At 33.8% G+C, this 20,615-nt stretch overlaps 2 protein-coding genes across 3 annotated transcripts; one reads left to right on the top strand and one right to left on the bottom strand.

The window, feature by feature from the left end:
• The first annotated feature begins 6,188 nt into the window (after nt 1-6,188).
• Nucleotides 6,189-7,786, top strand: LOC139847569 (GATA transcription factor 15-like). Its single transcript, XM_071837260.1, has 3 exons — nt 6,189-6,422; nt 6,531-6,725; nt 7,282-7,786. The coding sequence occupies exons 1-3, from the start codon at nt 6,402-6,404 to the stop codon at nt 7,597-7,599; spliced, it is 534 nt and encodes a 177-aa protein (XP_071693361.1). The 5' UTR covers nt 6,189-6,401; the 3' UTR covers nt 7,600-7,786.
• Nucleotides 7,787-9,045: 1,259 nt separating this feature from the next.
• On the bottom strand, nt 9,046-14,617 carry LOC139847568 (importin subunit alpha-2-like). Of its 2 annotated transcripts, none has more exons than XM_071837258.1 (11): nt 14,162-14,617; nt 13,286-13,382; nt 13,114-13,205; nt 12,881-13,012; nt 12,611-12,796; nt 12,373-12,536; nt 12,201-12,279; nt 10,954-11,082; nt 9,858-9,985; nt 9,398-9,761; nt 9,046-9,258 (listed from the first exon to the last, which is right to left on the bottom strand). In XM_071837258.1, exons 1-10 carry the CDS (start codon nt 14,378-14,380, stop codon nt 9,401-9,403), a joined length of 1,587 nt encoding a protein of 528 aa, XP_071693359.1. In that variant the 5' UTR covers nt 14,381-14,617; the 3' UTR covers nt 9,046-9,258; nt 9,398-9,400. The 2 variants fall into 2 exon arrangements, with proteins under 2 accessions (XP_071693359.1, XP_071693360.1); XM_071837259.1 differs by having other exon boundaries at nt 9,046-9,251.
• Between the last annotated feature and the right edge of the window lie 5,998 nt (nt 14,618-20,615).

Here is a 20,615-nt window from a genome sequence, read left to right as displayed (position 1 = left end):
TCTAGCCAATCCATGCCCACAATTACTTGAAATTCCCCCATTTGCATGGGTATTAAATCAATGACAAACTTTTCATCATCCAAAATAATTTCACACCCCTTAATGATACTATACACCATCACGGTCTTATTATCCGCTATTTCAACCTCTAATGGGTGTTCTAACATACTTGGGGTCATATTAAAATGCTTACAAAAGGAATATGATACAAACGACCGCGTAGCACCGGAATCAAACAAAACATGCGCAGGTAAAGAGTTTACAATAAAGGTACCTGACACCACATTTTGGGACTCCTTCGCTTCGAGTGCGGTAATCTGATGAGCTCGGGCCCTTGGTCGGCTATCACTAGTCTTCGGTTCCGTCTTAACCTCTTTCTTAACACTACCACTAGCTAAATCCTTCTTGTATTCCGGACATTCGGCTTGAAAGTGACCTTTCTCAAAACAATAATAACATTGCTTACCTTTCTTAGGACATTCGGCGGCCCTATGTCCCGACTTTCCACAAGAGTAACAATCGGAGGTACCCGCTTTACATTCACCCGTATGATTTTTACCACATCTAGTACACAACTTGGCTTCTTTCCCACCGCTCTTACCCGACACAAAACCCCCTTTTGACTTGTGCGGGGATTCGGAACCAAACTTACCCTTCTTCGGACTAACATTATGCATCGCCTTAGAGTCTTGATCTAACTTCCGTTTAAACGCCGCCTTCTTCCTAAGTTCATGCTCTCTAACAAGTGCTCTATTCATCATCTCGGCTAAGGTCTTATAAGTGCTCTTGTCGATAAATTCACTTATCTCGGGATTTAACTTTTCATGATAATGATCCATCATCAACTTGGGACTTGACACGAAGTCCGGACAAAAACGAGACTTGTCATTGAACTCAGCATTAAACTCGGTCACCGACTTACTTCCATGCTCTATATTCATAAACTCGGATTTCAACCTACTAACCTCGGCGGGTGGAGCAAATTGAGTCATAAACATTTCACGGAATTTGTCCCATGAGAAACTTGTAGCCACGTCTCGCCCATGAGACTTAACTATAAAATTCCACCACTCATAACCACTACCCTTCATTTGATGTGCCGCGTAAATTACCTTTAAATGCTCGGGGCATTCACATAACATAAAAGTTTCTTCAATTTCGTCTATCCACCTTTGACTAACGATTGGGTCAACCTTACCATGAAACTCGGGGGGGATGGCAATTTGCAAAGTTCTTGTATTCAAAACGATCATCCTTCTTCTTTGGGGCTTCTACCTCTTCTTGTCTTACCCCACTACCGCCTTCACCTCTTAAGGTAGGGTTATTAGCAATAAGAGTCTTTAACTTCTCATCTAATTGATCATTGATCAATGTCTTGATCTTTTCTAACAAGGTTGGGGTATAACGTATCAAGGCTTGCCCTATTTGCCCCGAAATGTCATTTGGCATGTTAACTTCTTCCGATTCGTTTTGAGAGTCTTCTATAGACTCCGTGGATGGGGTGCGGACGTACTCATCATCCTCATCTTGACCTCGGTTTGGTGATACAATAGCCATTCTGAAAATTACATTCAACCCATTAGTTCAAATACCGGTAACACCATTATTCATCAAAACCAAACAATCTGAAAGAATTCCTAACTCGATTCACCATGACCATAGTAGACGTCCATGTGTACTAGAATGAAGTAATAGCAATGGCCTGTTGTTATTACACCATTTCATTACACATCTAGTCTACCACGACATCATGGCTAGCGAGTATCAAACTCCTTACATAAACCAATTCGTAATCTTATTCATTATTCTATGGGTCTTGTCAATGACTCTACCCTATGGAGCATGGCACAACTATACGACTTAAACACTTATGCAAGTCCTAAACCGCTTATCCTTTCACAACAATGGTTTAAGCCTAGATAATCCCTATCGTGGGTTATCCAAGTCCCTTAAACCTCAGCTCTGATACCAACTTTTAACGCCTTGATTCGAGTAAAAATTTTTTTTTTTTTTTTTTTTTTTTTGAAAAGTTAAGTTACTGGCCGGACAAGGCATTTGCCGCGGCGCGGCCTGCCTTGTCGCGGCGCGACACAACACATAAAATTTTTTATCTCCTTAACCCAACTTCTGTTTTGAACCTTAGTTCATTGCCGCGGCGCGGAGCCCTTGGCCGCGGCGCGACATAACACTGGTCCGGGTGCCTGACCTGCAACATTTTACTTAAACCAACTTTTGCACATTTCATCATTCTCAAACACATTTAAAACAGCATAATTCATCCACCAACATAAAGATTCAGTTTCTAATATCTTAGACCATCCATAAACAACATTTAGACTTTAAAACATGTTTTCATACTCCAACCATCATTAGGTCCCGAGTTTGACAACAACAAACATGACTCATACCAAAACACTAGGCGTTGATAAGCGGTAACCATGGAGCGTGTTTACAATAAGGGACTTGCAATACCACTTACTCTAATGCCAATGCTCCTCAAGTGCTTCACACGGGTTCCTTACCTTCACGATGGACTTTAGTACCTAAAACATAAAACATCATGGGGGTAAGTTTTTACACTTAGTGAGTTATAGGAAAGTAATAAAACACAAAACACAAAACATTTGGGCACAAATCATAACACTTATCCTTCAACCCATTGGTTGCTTGCATACATTCGGATCCAATTCATTCATACCATAGACATGACTTACTAGGCCGAACCTAGTAATCATGCCTAAGCTAACCATAGACATACTAAATATGCCTAAGCTATCATCATCTCATACATAGACACTTAATGTGTCTAAGCTAACACAAACCATAGGCAAGATTACTAGCAATGTAATAACCTTGCCTAAGCTAAACATCAACCATAGATACAACTATTAGGTTAACCCAATAGTTCTATCTAAGCTACATAACTAGTGCACTTAGTCGTTTCTCTCTTGCACGGATGCAATCCGAGAACACTAAGCCACTCTTGACCCGCCCATATTACCCCCTATGAACTCACCTTGCTTAATTGAATTTCCTTGATCACTTGAAATCTCTTTTCCTTGATTAGCACCTATACATGAGCTAATCCCATTAATCACATAACTCAATCAAAAACACAACTTTCTTGAATCATTACATCTTTTCATACTTACACACACATTTAACCCCCTAATCACAACAAGCATACAAGTAGCCTTAAAATCTCATTTTTCCTAAGATGACAATGTTACCAATTCAACATCACATTTTAATCATGTACATTACTAACTCATCCCTTTTAGCTCTATCATGCAACTTTTTCTTTAATCCTTTCATTAATCATCAAATGTGCATAGTAATCCAATTTCATTACTAACACCATTAAATTATCAAATTATCAATTTCTATAACTTACAACTATAACAAAAGTTCATACATGAACATCCTTCATCACAATTTCTAGCTAGAACACATAATCATCTCTTTGAGACATTTTAACAAACACTTGGTGTGCATGACTAGAAACTTAACTAGAACATCACCAAATTCACCATATTCATAACAAAAAATCCATCATGCAAGTCTATACATAATTCCTCTTCCAAAATCAATAACAATTACATTCTAACTCAAACAATTGTGCACAATTCAACAACTAGCAACTATTTAAGCATAAAACTCATCATAAACACACCATATAAGCAATACTTGGACACAAAATCCATACCTTGACTTTTAGAGTTTAAGAACCCTAATTGTGCACAAAGAGAGTGAAATTGGAAGATTAGAGCTTGCTAAAGTGATTAGGGTGTCTTAGATTTCACTAATTCAAGATTGCATGAGTTTAATTTTAACAATTGATGGATCCTCCTCTTCCCTTTGCAAATGTCGACACTCACAAGAACTCCAGGAAGGTTTTCTGTATTTTGCACTTAATAATTTATTTTTCCAGCATTTTAATCCCTTTTATATAAAATAACTTTGGCTTATTAGCAATTTCTACCCTCCCCACCACAACTATGGTTAGAGAAGTCCTTATTCTTAACTTTTCACCCTTAGTCCTTCCTAACTTAACCAATAAACTTAACTTTTATCCATTTAACATAAAATAACCTTTACCATTTAATTTCTTAGCAATAAAAAAATTTACATAAAATAATACCTTAAATATTTGGGATGTTACAACACGCAAACAAATCAAATGAGATTGCTATTAGTTTAAGATAAAATAATTTTAGGATGAGTCATACTTACAACTGTGCCAGAAGACATGTAACACATCACGAATCTATTTTCATTGTTAGTCACCACATTTGTCATGCTTCCTGGGTTATGAATCTTAATGTTATGAAGATAAATGGGAAGCATTCGGAACGAGTCATCCATACTGCCACGGAGCATCTCTATTGCATGACACTTGGCTCTCCATGCTTGATTGTAAGAAATGCTCACCCGAAAATGGTTGCCAACATCATCACGTATATCTTTTGATTTATAGTCTCGATTTGCAGCTTTGAACGATTCCATCAGAATACTTTCTAGCACCTTTTTGGTTGCATGTTTATTATTTCCCATAATTTGGCTACGTGAGCATGTGTGTACATCATGCAATTTCTTTACGATGAAGTTGTCAGTGTGACGTATTTTGTATGCACTACATTTCCACTCACAATTTGGCAACATGCATTTAGCGGTGAATCGAGATTTGTCCGACTTTACAGGCTTAATTTGGAAGTTTTTTTCAAGACATTTTGTGTATAGATGGTTTACAAAATCATCCTTGTTTAAAAAAGTTTGTCGAACTTTAATAAAATCGGATACTCTATAACTGGTTGTTATTTGGCTCGTAGATTCAGTCTCTTGGTCATGCTCACTCAATAAAAGTGGCATATTCCAGAATACATCCTTTTTCTCTTCCTCTTCTTCATCTTCATCTTGATCTTCTCTGTCATTTTCTTCCTCCGAAGCACTAGACGCGACAACTGATTCAAAAGGGTGATCTGTTTTTTTAATTTTACATACGTTCTCAACTCCATAGTTGAAGAAATCAAACTCTTCTGTGTTTGGAGGTGGTACTTCAGGTCGTGCTTCTTTCAAATTGGGTGTCTGAAGGTTTGTTTGGGCCTCGTTTGTTGGTAGATTTTGTTGGACATCGTGTGTTGGTAGGTTTTGATGGACATTGTGTATTGGTAGGATTTGCAATGACTATAAGTTTTCTGGGAGTTGATGCATTGTAACTTTGTCGACAATGTAAATATTAATAGGAGCATTTGATATTGCATGTTGTAGAAAATCACGAAAGTCTTCATAATCATCAGTAATATCAAAAACAATATTATCGACAACATATCTCATTGAAACAGGAGCATTAGGTGGAAAATTAATTTTTCTAAGAACATTTTTTAACAATATTCTTCGAGTAATTGGTTTGTGGGGAGCAACTGGGAGTTTTAATCGTGTTCTAAAACAATCTAGAAGCAAATACATAGGTAAGTTATTAATAATTGAAAAGAACCACCACAACATATATGAATAACAAAGGTTTCATTATCACTAAAACTCATTATTTAAAACAACTAGAGAAAAAATGGTAGAAAGTTACCTTAATGACGTTTGAAATTATATGATTTATGTGGAAATGAAGTGAAAATGGAGCTGGTAATATGTAGTTCCAGGTATAATAACAAAGAAAGAAATAAAAAGTTATCCGTACGCAAAGACGCAAGTCGCAAGACGCAAGGACGCAAGTCTGTTTGTTGCGTTTGGCAATAACGCAAGGTCGCAAGGTCGCACAGACGCAAGGTCGCACAGACGCAAGGTCGCAAGGAGTCTTGCGCCTTGCGAGGGCAAATTGTCAAACTTTTTTTTAGGGCTGTTAGTCAACAAGCTTCAAAAAAATGGGTATTTTGGTGATAAGCCGGAATTACAATAATTTGCGTATTTGGGCTTACATAACAATTGGGCCTTTATACACTGTTGGTGGGCATTCAATATCTCCAAACCCTAAAACATACTATTAAAAACATGTGTTTATTTCCAGCCGCAATGCCATCCCGCCTTTTCATTTTCCACAATATTTTTTGGCGGGGCAGCGCCAACATTTATAGATAGGGGTATATTCGTCAATTCGTATAACCGCTCACTATTAGGGTTTACAAGACTCCTTTAAATTGTAAAAAATCTATTTTTATTTGCCGCTATTTAGTCCTTCGGCTCTTTCTTATTTCTCTGTCGGCCCATTTTTTATCTCTCATTTTATCCCTTTTCTCGTATCAAATTTGCATGTTCGTATTGTGATTTCTTCTTCATACGTCCTGTAATTTGTAGCAAAAGCTACACTGGTGTTCTGTTTTTTGTGTGATCAGATTGAGAGTGTTTGATCAGTTGTTTTTTAAGGTTTGGTCGGTTTAGGTGGTTGTAAAATGGTGGATGTTAGTGATAAGGTGAGTGATCATTGATTGGTTAGTGTTATTATCATTATTTTGTTATTGTATGTTTTGATTGATGTTAGGATTAAGTTAATTTGAATGCTGTGATGTTTATTTTTGTAGGGATTGGAGTGTGAGGATATGAATAATAATAATAATAGTATGAGCTGTAGCAAGAACAAGAATGGGGAAAGATGTGGATCATCATCTTCATCATCAACAAGTTCATCGGACGGTGGTAGTTGCTTGATCAAAACTTGTGTTGATTGTGGGACCACTAAAACACCTCTCTGGAGAGGTGGCCCTGCTGGTCCAAAGGTATCCTTTCATTTTTTTTGTTTTGTTTCTTTATTATTTAATTTTTTAATTATCTATCTATTTAATTTATTTAATTATTTTCATCTATTATTAATTTTATTACTCCAATTATTTTGTTGTTCATAGTTAAAAAGGTTTAATGATTACATAATAATTGTTTCTAATCATAATGGTCTTAGGCCGCTACTAACTTTTTTATTCTCTATTTTCCAAAAAATTTACTTTCTTTTTAGCAATATTTGTTAAACTTGGAATATTTTGGTTAAATGTTAGTTTTATCATTATATATTTATATTTAAATTTAAATGTAAGATCAAATTAATTAAATTTATATTTAAACATATATGACTAAGATTGATAATGAAAAATAAATAAAATGGAGACTATTTAATCTATCATTGAGTAGTTAGTTTTGCAATTTTGTGACAATTATTATTATAACTACTAGGAGTATTAAAATAAAATGGATACCTACTTTAGAAAAGAAAATGAAAAAAGATCATCCTTAAATTTCTAATTTCTTATTATTGATTATTTGATGGTTGTGTGTGTACAGTCTTTATGCAATGCTTGTGGGATCAGAAGCAGAAAAAGGAGAAGAGCACTTTTGGGGATAACAAAAGAAGAAAAAAAACAAAAGAAAACAACAATTTGTACATCAGATGGAGATAGTCAAACAAGTGTGTTAACCAGCAACAACAAAAGTAACTACATGGGTGATTTGTGTTTAAAGAAGAAATTAATGGCAATGAGCAATAAAGTTGTGTTGCAAAGACCAAGATCTGCTATCACTAAACCGAGGAGAAAGATATGTGAAGTAGAACAAGCTGCACTTATGTTGATGGCTTTATCTTATGGATCGATTTATGCGTAATTAATGAAATTAGCGGATGTTTTGGTAGTCTGGCTTCTTTTTTTTTATGGTTTCAATCAAGATAAGTTAATTTGTTAGAGATCATATTATTGAGTAACAAAGATGTATCTTCGTGGTTGTTTTTGTTTTCTTTGATTCTTAATGAAGAAATTATGTTATTTATGAGGATGATGCTTTTATTTTTGTATTTATTTATGTGGATTATTCAAATGAAGTTATTTGAATTTTGTGTTTGAACCTTTATATCGTTGTTCAAATTAGAGTTTGATGTGTAAGCAAAGTTTAACCTGGTTATTGAAAAATCTGTTGTTCTATGATCGTATTGTCAATGACAATTTGTCATTACGTTTTTTGATAAATTCCTTTAACTTGTATACATTTATTAAAAAATGTATGTATATGTATTGTAAGCAAAAGAAATATGCAGTTTCAAATTAATCAAAAAAATAGTCAAAGATTTATCACTACCTTTAAGTCATGTTTTAAAAATGTTTGTATGATCATACAGGACAAGTATGAACATATGGATTTTTAATTTTAAAGAATAGCATTTAATATTGATTTTTTCAAATTTAAAAACTTGTTAAGAATTTGAAGATGTTGAGTGTTGACTATGACATAGGTGATGTCGCTTGTTTCCGTTTTGGTACTTCTGTTGGTCTGATGACATTCGCAAAAGGTTGAAACATTTTACTAAATTTCGTGTTAGTTTGAGTACAATTTAAAGTAAAGTCAAACCTAATAGATTCTTGTTATGATTATACTTTTTCGCCAACTACATAATTGTGATTTGTGATTGATATCATCATCAAATTTTCAATATTTTAGGCATTCTCACACAAATTAATAGAGAGTAGCGTAATATTATACTTTATCGTCAAATACATATTGCGCTTAATTAGGTGCGCTACTTAAGACTCATTATGCCCATCTTTAATGCGCAAATGTTGCGTGAATAATACATATGCGCTAACTATAGAAGATCAATCGAAATAGAGAGATTACAAAATGTTACTCCGTAGTAGTTTTTCCTAACTAGTAAGCTTATATTTTGTTTCAATTTTTAAAATTAGTTCATTATTTTTTATACTTTTTTGCTATAGAAGTCACATTTACATATTAGGTAACAACGTTGCATTTGAATACTCTCAAGTTATTCTTTAAATATGATATGATAGTTAATGTTATAGGTTTATTGTTCATGAGTAACTGAACTGATTTTTGTTATCAAATCAAGAGTATTATCTAAAATAAGTTTAGGTAAAGAAAGTATCTTCCATTAAATGATTATAGCTTTTCATGTCCAGGTCGATCTTCGAATCATATGCAACCATAATCAAGAAAGGGTAGGTTCTAAACTACCAGTTTAGAAACGAAAACCATCAAACAATTAAATGAAAACAAAGCAGTCAGCAAAAGACGCAACTGTAACTTTCTCATTTAAAAATAGCTATAAAAAATGTCACCGTTCTCATATGACCCATTTCTCCTCACACTATATCACATAGAATTAAACTGATATACAGTGAAACCAAAAGCCGACTCAACAACAGACTTTACAATTCTTTCAGTAAAACCAATACACTGTAACAAATAAACCTGACCTGATCTGACATTAGAACACACCAACATTGTACCCTGCTGCCAAAAACCTGCAAGCTTCAAAAAATTTTGGGTTTGCAAACAACAGTTTAACGCAAGCTTCCACAAATCAAGATTAATATAATATAACTATCTCTTGAAGAGTGGCATAATTTTAATGTTATATGCTAACATATTTGCCAGATGGAATAATTACCTTTTAGTTGTTGAAATTGAATCCACCAGATGGAGCTTGAATATTAGTTCCACCAAAGTTGAAACCAGGTTGTGCAGGATCATCGTCTTCCTCATCCAACCAATAAGTCTCAAGAATACTAACTGCTTTCTCATAAATTTCATTGTTATCATGACTCTGCAAATTTTCTATCTTTTCTAGTCCCTCTGCATCTTCTATATACTGGGCATAGTAATTAACATCTCCACTGTTACCTAAATTCTTCTCATCTTTTCCAACTTCAAGAATGTTCTCAAGTCCTTCTAAACAAACAGTCACGATTTGTAGATCTGGACTTGTAAGGAGATCACACAGGGGTTTTATACATCCCTGGCTTACCAAGTACCTAAGAATCATAGCATATACAGTATTTGACAATTGGTACTTTTTTGTACTTTTAAATTATGAACTTTATGATTAAGGATATGAAAGGAGAGTATACTTGATTTGTTCATTATTACCACCAGAAGTGGCATTCGATATTGCCCAAGCAGCTTCTTTCTTTACGTCAAATTCAGCCGTTTGAAGTAGATTTACCAGAGGGGCAATTAACCCAGCTTCCATTACAGCCTGAGCATGAAAAAAATTAAGTGATTAGTGCTTGAGTTAAGAGATAAAAGTTTCTGGGTTAACCTGGTTGCTATTTAGTATGGTGTTAAATGGGCAGTTTTGCACTGGATTGATCTGCAAACACTTCTAGCCCACTTTGTAGAATTTCATAAGTAAACCATCAAGGCATAGCCTGGGTGGCCACCAGGACTTCCAATGAAGCAAGAGGTCACGGGTTCGATTCCCTTCAAGGCAAATACCTTGGGGCGAGCTCCATTTAGTGACTGATTGACTAGAGGATGATTTGCCCGGTAGCGGTGGAGGCCTGGCTTGCCGTTTACCCGGGGTTTACCAACTAGAGGGGAGCCATTATGGCTCATCGCTAGGGGGTTCCTCGTAAAAAAAAAAAAAAAAAAAAAGAATTTCATAAGTATTTATTACTTTAATTATGATAAAGAAAATGTATTGTTATTAACTTATTATCATTTGGGAATCTAAAACTTGGAATAAAGATGATTCACAATATCATATTACTAATTAGACTTCATACAGGTTTCAGTATGTTCGACCCATTAGAACTATTTGAGATGGAACCAAATCAACTTGTCCATAAATAAACAGGTCGACATTGCCACCTGACAAAAAGGAGTTTTTGCCAGCAAGATGCTTTAAAGGAAAACAGAGAAAAGCTTCTTCCTATTATTTAAACTAGTTACTAATTATAACTCTGGACTTCACGGATAATTAATAATGGAATAATTAATAATTCTAATTAATTAATTAATTATTAAATATAATAAAGTTGCTTTTATTTGAATTATTAAATAAATGGTAGAAATCTCAAGATAATCAATGGTTGAAATTCAATCTTTTGAAAAAAGATGACATAATTCTTACTTTCTTTCTTCATATAAATATTTAAAGAAGATTACCACAACCATGGCTTGAGTTCTATATGATACAAAATTCCATAGCATAAATGACTTAACCTGTATTTGTTCGTTGGTTCCAGCAGTGATGTTTGAGATTGCCCAACAAGCTTCTTTCTTAATGCTCTTTCTATGGTTTTGTGTCAACAAGTTCAGAAAGAGTTGAAGTGCACCATGTTCAATAATACACTACAAAAATATTATCAGGGATTAGTTTATAGATAACCAATAACCAAATAAATCTTAAGAAGACAGACAATAAAGAACTACAATTGAATTCAAAAGTAGTAAGTACTAATATGGGTCCGAGGAAGACCAGAAGCGTAATCTTTACCAAAACATACAGGTCATATCGTGAACCATGTTTCAGACAGTAAGGTACTTAAAATAAGGCACTACACAGTTATATTCAGGTATCAGTGAGGCTTAGTGCAGTAATACAGTAAAACGCCGGGTGGTCAATTTTCAAACCTAACTATTTTAACTTGTTATTTCTTTGCAATGGTTCACGACTTGACTCAATAGTGCACTGTTCTACAAAATGCTACATCAACTGAGAACCCGGCTATTATTCTTGTTGTTGCGCACTGGTTCAAAACCAGGCCGCACTTACGATTCGAAAAGTAGGAAAACGGTGACCTAGAAACCCTCCAACCAAGTGGTTGTGGGTTCAAGTCCAAGGGTGGACATTTTGTATTTTTGTATTTTTGTGTTAAGTGTGTGAGGTTGCCTTTAAAAAAAAAATAAAAACCTAAAACAGCACCTACTTAGAACCAGACTATGCACTTGCTAGAAGAATCGTGGATTTCTAAAGCGGAAAATCTGTCACACTGACCAACAAATGATCAGTTAAAACTGCTTCTTCAAGCAGATTATCTCTCTTAATTTGCTATATGCTTTTTCTAGACCATTTCCCCATACCTCGCATTTGTGAGACTAGGTATTGTTGTTGTTATTGTGCTTAATCTAGACCTTTTAAATTTTAAAAATACAAGAACGTTAACATCTACCCAAGAAAAAATAAAAAGAAAATGTATAATTAGGTTTTAAAGGGAACTAGAATAGCCGAAAACACGCAGGACTCGAATGAGACACTTTCTTTTTTCCATGAATATGTCATTTTACATACACGTAATTCACAGCTACATGTGAAGTAAAAACACGGCAAAACAAGACTACTTCGAGCCACACATGTCAAAAGATAATGTTCTCTATAACACGTTTCGAGGACTTATTATTAGTGGATAATAATTTGTGAAATCATAAGCAAATTTGTGTATTAGTACACCAACTCTCTAAGCTTGTACCTGAGTTTGAAGATCATCGCCATTCACAATATTCCCAATAGTTCTAAGTGCAGGAACAAGTACTGAAGGTGAAGGATGTCTAAAAAAACAGATGTGGCTATGTTATACCCGAAAGCATTTCGTACAAAAAATTCCAAGCATGAAAAAGAAAGAACATTTAAGCACAACTCACTGGAGCAACTCAATAAGACGTCGGCAGACACCTGACTCAATTACAGCTTGAATTATGTCATTTGTACCATCGGAGAAATAAGAGAGAGTCCAACATGTATCTGTTAACACCTCTTCATCATTTGAATGAGCAAGACGTTCAAGTACAGGAAGTGCTGGTTTTGTCTGCATTATAAAGATTACGAGCATATCAAAGGATAACAAAACAATAATGATCAGAGATGAATAATAACAACAACCAGCTCAAATGGAGGTTTTGGTTTGCCCCTGCAGAAATTTGATAGTGTCCAGGTGGCGTTTCTCAGCATGGAAAGTTTAGCATGCTCGTTGAACTGAGCCAGCAGAGGAATCATGGCACCTTGGCTGAGGATGACATCACGGCATTCGGGTGAATCTCCAGCAATATTTCCCAATGCCCAAATAGCCTACAAGGTTGTATAGATGTAATAAACTGCCTCAACATAACTAGAATTAAAGTTTCACGAATAAGAAACAGAGAACTTGCTTACCTGCTCACGTACATCATCACTTGGGGATGCAAGAATCCTAATAAAAATTGGGACTGCTCCATGATCAATTACAACTTTAGTATTTTCAGAAGTACCAGAAGCAACGTTTGTGAGTGCCCAAGCAGCTTCAAACTGTTCAGAGTTTAAGAATCAGGTTACAGACAGATAATTAAAGATAAATACACACACACACACATACACACACACACACACACATCATATAGAAGTTGGACCTGGAGTTGTGGAAAATCCTCCCTCAGTAAGAACTCAACAAAGCGAGGCACAACTCCAGATTGTATAACTTCCTCAATTGGTGGACTTTGTTCTGTGAAAAGAAGTTCAATAAATATGATTATTTACAACACCTAACACATTCACAAGCAATCACTTAAGCATTATTTATACCAATCGAAAGCAAATGACGAATTTGGGTAGTTGCTTCTAGCTGCATATTACTATCATTTGAATACACTCCAGCAACCATAGAAGGAAGACTCTCCAACTGCACATTGATTAACATCACAACAATCTAGAAAACTAAATTTACAGGGAAAAATTGCAAATATGTAATTATGTCAGAAGCTCATGTATCAATCATCTACCCCAAATCGTAACATACAAATAAATATACACCAATTGTTAAGGGGCAATTGATATCAGTACCAAAAATAGAAGAGATGTGTAGTCAACCCTAAGAGCGAAAACTAAGTGCCTAATTACAAAAGAGGAAACTAAAAAAAGCTGAAACAATGCAAACTGTGAAGGACAACGGTATTTAAGCATTAGACATGAAACTAGGGCAAGTGTTTAACCTTAACATAAACTTGCCAACAGTCGAACATATACCGACATCTTCAACTTAGCACACACACTATACCAGTATGCCACTGACACACCAAATATCAAACTTCAGACCTATTCATCCAACACAGCCTAAACAGAATTGTACACTTAAGTGCAGCTAATAACAAGCCTTTACCAAACAAGTTAGCAATAACAAAATTCACAAAACTGAATCCATTGCTACTGTTCTATACGATTTATTAAGTATTGGCTACCTGATTGTGTATATGAATCAGTTATCCACTGATCTCATCAGTCTCAATCAAGTGATTTGCATTATTAGCACAAATTACTAAACCCTAACTCCTCTACTCAACTCATCTATTGAATAATCACATTCATATTCGTATATGTATCTAATCCTACACTACATTAACAACAAATCGTATCAATAATAATAACTAACATTCTGAAACCGTAACGAACTATAAGCACTACCTGTTTCTCAATTGTAGAGGTTTGAACAGGAGCACTACCAGTAGATAGCGATTGTGATGACGGTACAACTTGACGTTTCTTAAGCAAGTTCTCCTCTCTCTTAATTTTACGGATCTCAACCATAGTATCCTCCCTTCGCCGCCGTCCTTCTGCCGTATCGATGACATTTTTGTACCGGTTCCGACGAACTTCAGTCCTGGCGCTTGGCCTCAAAGACATGATTGATTGACTGATTGATTGATTGAACACTGACGGATGACTGATTGATAGATAGACGGCAATTGAAACCCTAGGATTGCAAATACATGTACGGAATCAGTTCATTGATGAATAATACGAGTAGTAAAAGTGACGGTTATTTGATGGCGAATAAAGTAGGAGACGGTTATTTGAGGGAGAAGATGAATGAATTTTTGAATTTGGATTGCCGGACTTTCTGAACTTTACATTTTGGACCTCAAGTTTAAACTTTATTAAGAAGAAATTAAGCGTATTGTCAAGTAGTTTTGTACTCAGTAAGTACTATTCGATATTTCGATATTTATTTAGTTTGAAAAGCCTTTTAGTCCGAACTAGTGGAGGAGTCCTCGCTCCGCGTCGGGACTCCGTTTCGGATATAATTTGTTGTGTTTGGTTCGTAAAATTATTTCGTGTTTAATGGTTATGTCGGTTAAACCTATCACAAGTCGTACGAAAATTTAAAGGCGGTTAAAAATTTAGGTGGATTTGTTGAGGAGTTTTATGAAAAATAAAATTTGACCCTTGAACTTTAACTTTAGACCCCTATGGAGTTTACATTTTTTACCCTAGGAATTTACATTCGGCGCCCTAAAGTTTATAATGGTTCTCAATGTTTAGTGTGGTGTTATTGTGGGTACAACATTTTTGCATGACGTATAAACGATTAAAGCATGGGAAGAACTATTCATAAAGTCTTTGTCTTTTAGAGATGTTGATATATATATATATATATATATATATATATATATATATATATATATATATATATATATATATATATATATATATATATATATATATATATATATATAATGAGTTACGTAGTTAATTTATAATAAGAAAAAAAAAAGTTAAACAATAATAAAGTAAAAAATGATGTGGTTGATTTAATAATAATAATAATAATAATAATAATAATAATAATAATAATAATAATAATAATAATGAATAGTTGTTAGTTAGTAAAAATTGTGGGATCGATTTATAATGAATGAGAAGTGTAATGGTTAAAGTGTAAAATGCGAAAACTATGTGGTAAGTTTGTAAAAGCTATAAAGTTAAGTGTTATCAAGGACGGGATTAAATTGTGAAAATATAAAAAGTTTGAGGGATGTTTGTGAAACTATTGAGAGCTACTATTCATTTGCTCTATATCATTTAGATATATAGAGTAATATCGAATCAAATCAAACCGGTTAAAATCTATTCAAATTTGAAAAATAGTTTTCGAATTGATAAAATCTAAACCGAATATTTGATTTTCTGTTTGATTTTTAGTTTTGAATTTTCAAATTGAGTTAAACCAAATTCAAAACAAACATAACTTAACAATAATATTTTTTTGAATATATTGATATATATGTGTGATTTTTCGAATTCGATTCAATTAATTTGAATAATTTAGCGTTTTGAAAACTTAAAAAAGTAGATATGATGTGATTGTGAAAATACAAAGACTTTGTTTGGACTTTGAATTCACGTACATTAATATCTTCATGCTCTATAAACTCGAATTGTGTTAAGAAATGACTCTTTTAAGTAGTTTTGTAATATAATCATCCATATTTTGTAAGTTCAAATGTTGAGGGGCTTTTTTATTGTTATTTTTGTTTTATTCGAAAGCGAACCTAAAACTAATTCAAAAGCCAAAATCTAATGGAAACAAAACGGAATTCAAATTTGGTGTTCGGTGTAATTTTTGTTTTGCTTTAAGAATTTCAAAAACAAAACAAATCGAACATATGAACACCCCTAACTATATGGATGAACAATGTAGTTTTCATTTATAACGCCGGTGGTCCTTCTCAATGAAGGACATAAAAATATTTTAATTAATCTCATTAAGTTAACTCGAGCTCGAGTTCAACTCATTTAAAATTCCAAAAACTCACGACCAGCTCAAGTTTGGCTCGTTTATAATATATAATTGTATATTAGTATATAATTATGTAAATAGTAATTCATGTACATAAATTAATTAAAACTCGCATAAAGTCGTAAGCTTATTCGAGATCGATATAACAAATTTGAATTTGAGATCGTTTACTAAAATGAACTTCATAATATCTGTATTTTCCGTAATTTTTAATTTTATTATTATTAGTTTTTTTTAGTTTGAAATCTAATCAAAATAAATAAAACGATTCAAAATGAAGTGATAATTTTAGTTTCATTTTCATTTCTCTATGTTTCACTTTCAATTTTTTCATGAATTGTATCATTATCTTACGGACATAAGTATAATTTTGGAAAAGTATAGGGATGACAATGGATGATAAAAAAACATGCGACGTATGGGTATTTGTGCCCGTGATAGGAGAGTAATTTGAAAAAATAACATGTCAGTACGCGTCGGCTAAAATTTTGTTGTAAGTTATAGTCGCGGGCGAGTCATGAAGATATCATAAATCTGACCCGAAAACATGTGAGACATATTTGAGCAACCCGTGAGTATACTCGTTAACCCACACACATATATTTATTTACACGTTAAATAATAGACTTATATAAATTCATAGTTATGTGCGGGCTTAACCACAGTCGTAGATATTTGGGAGCACGAATTAGTTAAATTTTATATTTTTTAAACTCGCAGGTCGTGAATATCCGTGAATATCCTCGTGTCACGGGCACTGAAGAAAATATCAACCTGTTGATGGGTAGACGTGCCAAAACAGGTTAAAAACATTATGACGTGCGAGTTGCAGAAGTAAGATATCAGTGCCCGTCGCCCACATATTCCATCTCTATTCTGTTGAATAATATATCAAAGATGGCATGCTAAAGTCAGTAGCAAAGTTTGAATTAGTTTCTTCTATGGTGCCTACAATTTTGAGAACGCAAACTTGACTTCAATCTCACCAACCATTTTAATTACCAAATCAGCCATCTTCCATGGCTATAAATAGAGGACCTTACAAGCTTCAATATGCATCCCAAAATCACAAGTGTTCTTGTGTACTAAAAGAGAGTTAATAGTGTCATAACCCGTCCTTAACCATAAGAACGAGTTAGATAACGTATGATTTCATTGCGAGGTATTGACCTCTATATGCGACATTTTAAAAAGAACAACTGCATTTATTTTACATTACAAACCATAACTCTTATGTTAATACAAGCTTTAGACAATATAAAGATGATTATCGTTTAGCGATAATCTTAGACTTACAAACTTTACATGTGATGATAACAATACGATTTCTAGCATATTTTACATTACAGTTCCTCGGATATGCAGTTTTATTTTTGACACAAATATGCATACTCAAGATCTTGCTTAAATTCAACATGTTGCAGCGGAAGCTTTTAGTTATCACCTGAGAATAGACATGTTTAAAACGTCAACATAAAGTTGGTGAGATATAGGTTTAATGCCGGCAGCGGTATAAATATAGACCACAAGATTTCATATGTAAATATTTTAATAAAAATATTCTAAGTGGTTGAGCACTTGGTAACCATACTTAACATTTAATCACGTCGCATATTCCCTTTATTATGAAATCTTACTACACCGTACCAAGTGTAGTCACGAAACGAAGTACTGTGCAACCGTTGAATACTGGTCGTCCAGTCCGGTTGGGGTTGTCAGGCCCGATAGATCTATCAACAGGATTCGCGTTTACAATACCGCTGTAAATAACAGTTACCGAGCTACAGGGAAGTATGCCAGTGGTACAACTCAACGTAGAATATATTTTTCAGTTACTTGTGTCCATAACGTAAAACATAAAATACATGTATTCTCATCCCGAAATATTTAGAGTTTAAAAGTGGGACTATATACTCACTTTCGTCTTGAAGATATGTAATTTTGACTTGGTCTCCGATTGATATCACGAACCTATCCATATATAATATATCAATACCTTTTCTTTTTAAACAAACGTCACATATATATACTTATAATACTTTTAATACTTTTAATAATTCCTTAGTCCGTAGTTAGCAGTCCGATGTTAGTAATTCAATTTTAATGGTTCATTTTTAGGTGTTTAATAAACCCCCAATGAAATAAATAAAAACCCCCATCGTATATGTATTGGTCGAGATTAATCTTGACCCACGGTACCTGTGTTGTCAAATGACGTGTTGCGTACATAAAGTACCGGTGTTGTCAAATGACGTGTTGCGTACAATCATGGGATCTTATGATTAATCTTCTCGTATTGTTTACGGGTGATCCTGAACCATATAAAATTAAATTATGAGTACATATATATAAAATATCATGTTATTTTAAAAAGATGTGATTTATTTAATTTTCTCCAATTATTTTCGTAGCTAAACTAGTCTTAGATATCCGATCTCGTTTTGGTCATAGTTTATTCGTTACAACTCCGTTTTCGTTGATTCAACTTGCCACTTCCTTGGATCGAGTCCCTCTTTAATACTATGAACTGTAAATACCTTAGTTTGTATTCGAAATCACAGGTCATAGGTCAAACTTTAGTGAAACTTATGAAGTTGATCATTTTCCATCATGTAAACAACCTTAAATGATTATTTTTCTAAAAATACTTATACTTTGATTTAAATCATGAAATTTTTATGTGTTAACATATTCATAGTAAATATCAATTTTCCAGAAAATAAGCCTCCAATTCAAAGTTCAAAATAGTTTTTAATTATCCAACCCAAAACAGCCCCCGGTTGCACTCCGATGTCGTAAAAACAGTTTTTAAGGTGTTCTTTGAAAAACCAGTTATACCTTGTTAAATTAGAATATATTTATGATATATTACAGGTCTTGAAGTATTTTAAAAGTTAAGTTAGAAGGATCTATTTAGTTTGCAAACAAGTTTGAAATCATTCAAACTATGTTCTTGTTGTTAAAATTGTATACCATAAAATAAGATAGCTATACATATATGAATCGAATAAGGTTATGAACATAGTTACTACCTCAAGTTACTTGGACAAGATTTCTGTAAAAGAGGAGTAAAGACCTAGAACCAAAAGGGTGATGGAATTGGATGAAAGATTAGAAGCAACTTAGGACATAAACTTGAAATGAAAGTAGTATTTTGTAGTGTTTTTGTTTGATCTTGATATGGTGGTTATTAAGGTGATTCTTGAGAGGATTTTTGCTGGATTTCTTAGGGATGCATGAGGCTTGTAAGTGTGTGTTCCTAGCTAGAGAAATGATGTAGTAAAAATTGAAAAATGGATGGGGTATATAAGGTGAAAATTTCGTGAATGGGGGGGGACAAAACAAGATTTTTATGTTGTAATCTTGTGAAATTTTCCATGCTAGCATCCAATCAAGGTTACCTCTCTTGGAGGGCAGTAATATGGCTGATTTAGATGTTGATTTGATGTGTATATACCAATAGTAAATACGTATAGAAGCTGGGTATGATACGGGTACATATACCCTCGATATACGTATAGAAATCTTGAGAAAACGGAACGAGGATTCAAATATAACTATCTTTTGTAAATACACTTATATTGTTTTATGTATTTAAGTCCTTAAAAAGTGATTAAATACATTACTTATACGATATATGTATAAACATTATAGGTCATAAGTATTTATGTCAAATAACGTTACGTATGGTTATCGTTTTGAAAACTTAAGTTAGTAGTTTCAAAATATACTTATAACTTATTGTTATTAATACAAAATGAGGTATTAAAACATCCTTAGATCATGTTAAGTATGTATATATACATATATATACACAAACATATAATTATCATATATTATATAGTTCGTGATATCATCAGTCAAACTAGACGGTCAAACGTTGTGTAAAACTCTTTTCGAAAACATAAATCTCAACAATTTGGATTGCTTATCATGTTGGTAAGGTTTAATTTATGTAAATATTAATCTTATAAGTATAGAACGATCGAAAAAGTGCGGGTCATTACAGTACCTACCCGTTAAATAAATTTCGTCCCGAAATTTTAAAATTGTACCTATTTTGCGTCATCGGGAAACAAGTGTGGATACTTTTGTTTCATTTGATCCTCTCATTCCCAAGTAAACTCGGGACCCCTTCGAGCATTCCAACGAACCTTAACGATCGGTATGTTGCTCTGCTTGAGCCGTTTAACTTCACGATCCATGATTTCGATTGGTTCTTCGATGAATTTTAGTTTCTCGTCGACATGGATTTCTTCAAGAGGAATGGTGAGGTCTTCCTTTGCAAGACACTTCTTAAGGTTTGAGACATGAAAGGTATTATGTACTCCGGCAAGT

Source organism: Rutidosis leptorrhynchoides, chromosome 5 (assembly GCF_046630445.1).
Source record: "Rutidosis leptorrhynchoides isolate AG116_Rl617_1_P2 chromosome 5, CSIRO_AGI_Rlap_v1, whole genome shotgun sequence".
Taxonomy (NCBI): domain Eukaryota; kingdom Viridiplantae; phylum Streptophyta; class Magnoliopsida; order Asterales; family Asteraceae; genus Rutidosis; species Rutidosis leptorrhynchoides.
Note: the sequence above shows the minus strand (reverse complement) of the source record. Positions and strands in the feature narration are given on the sequence as shown.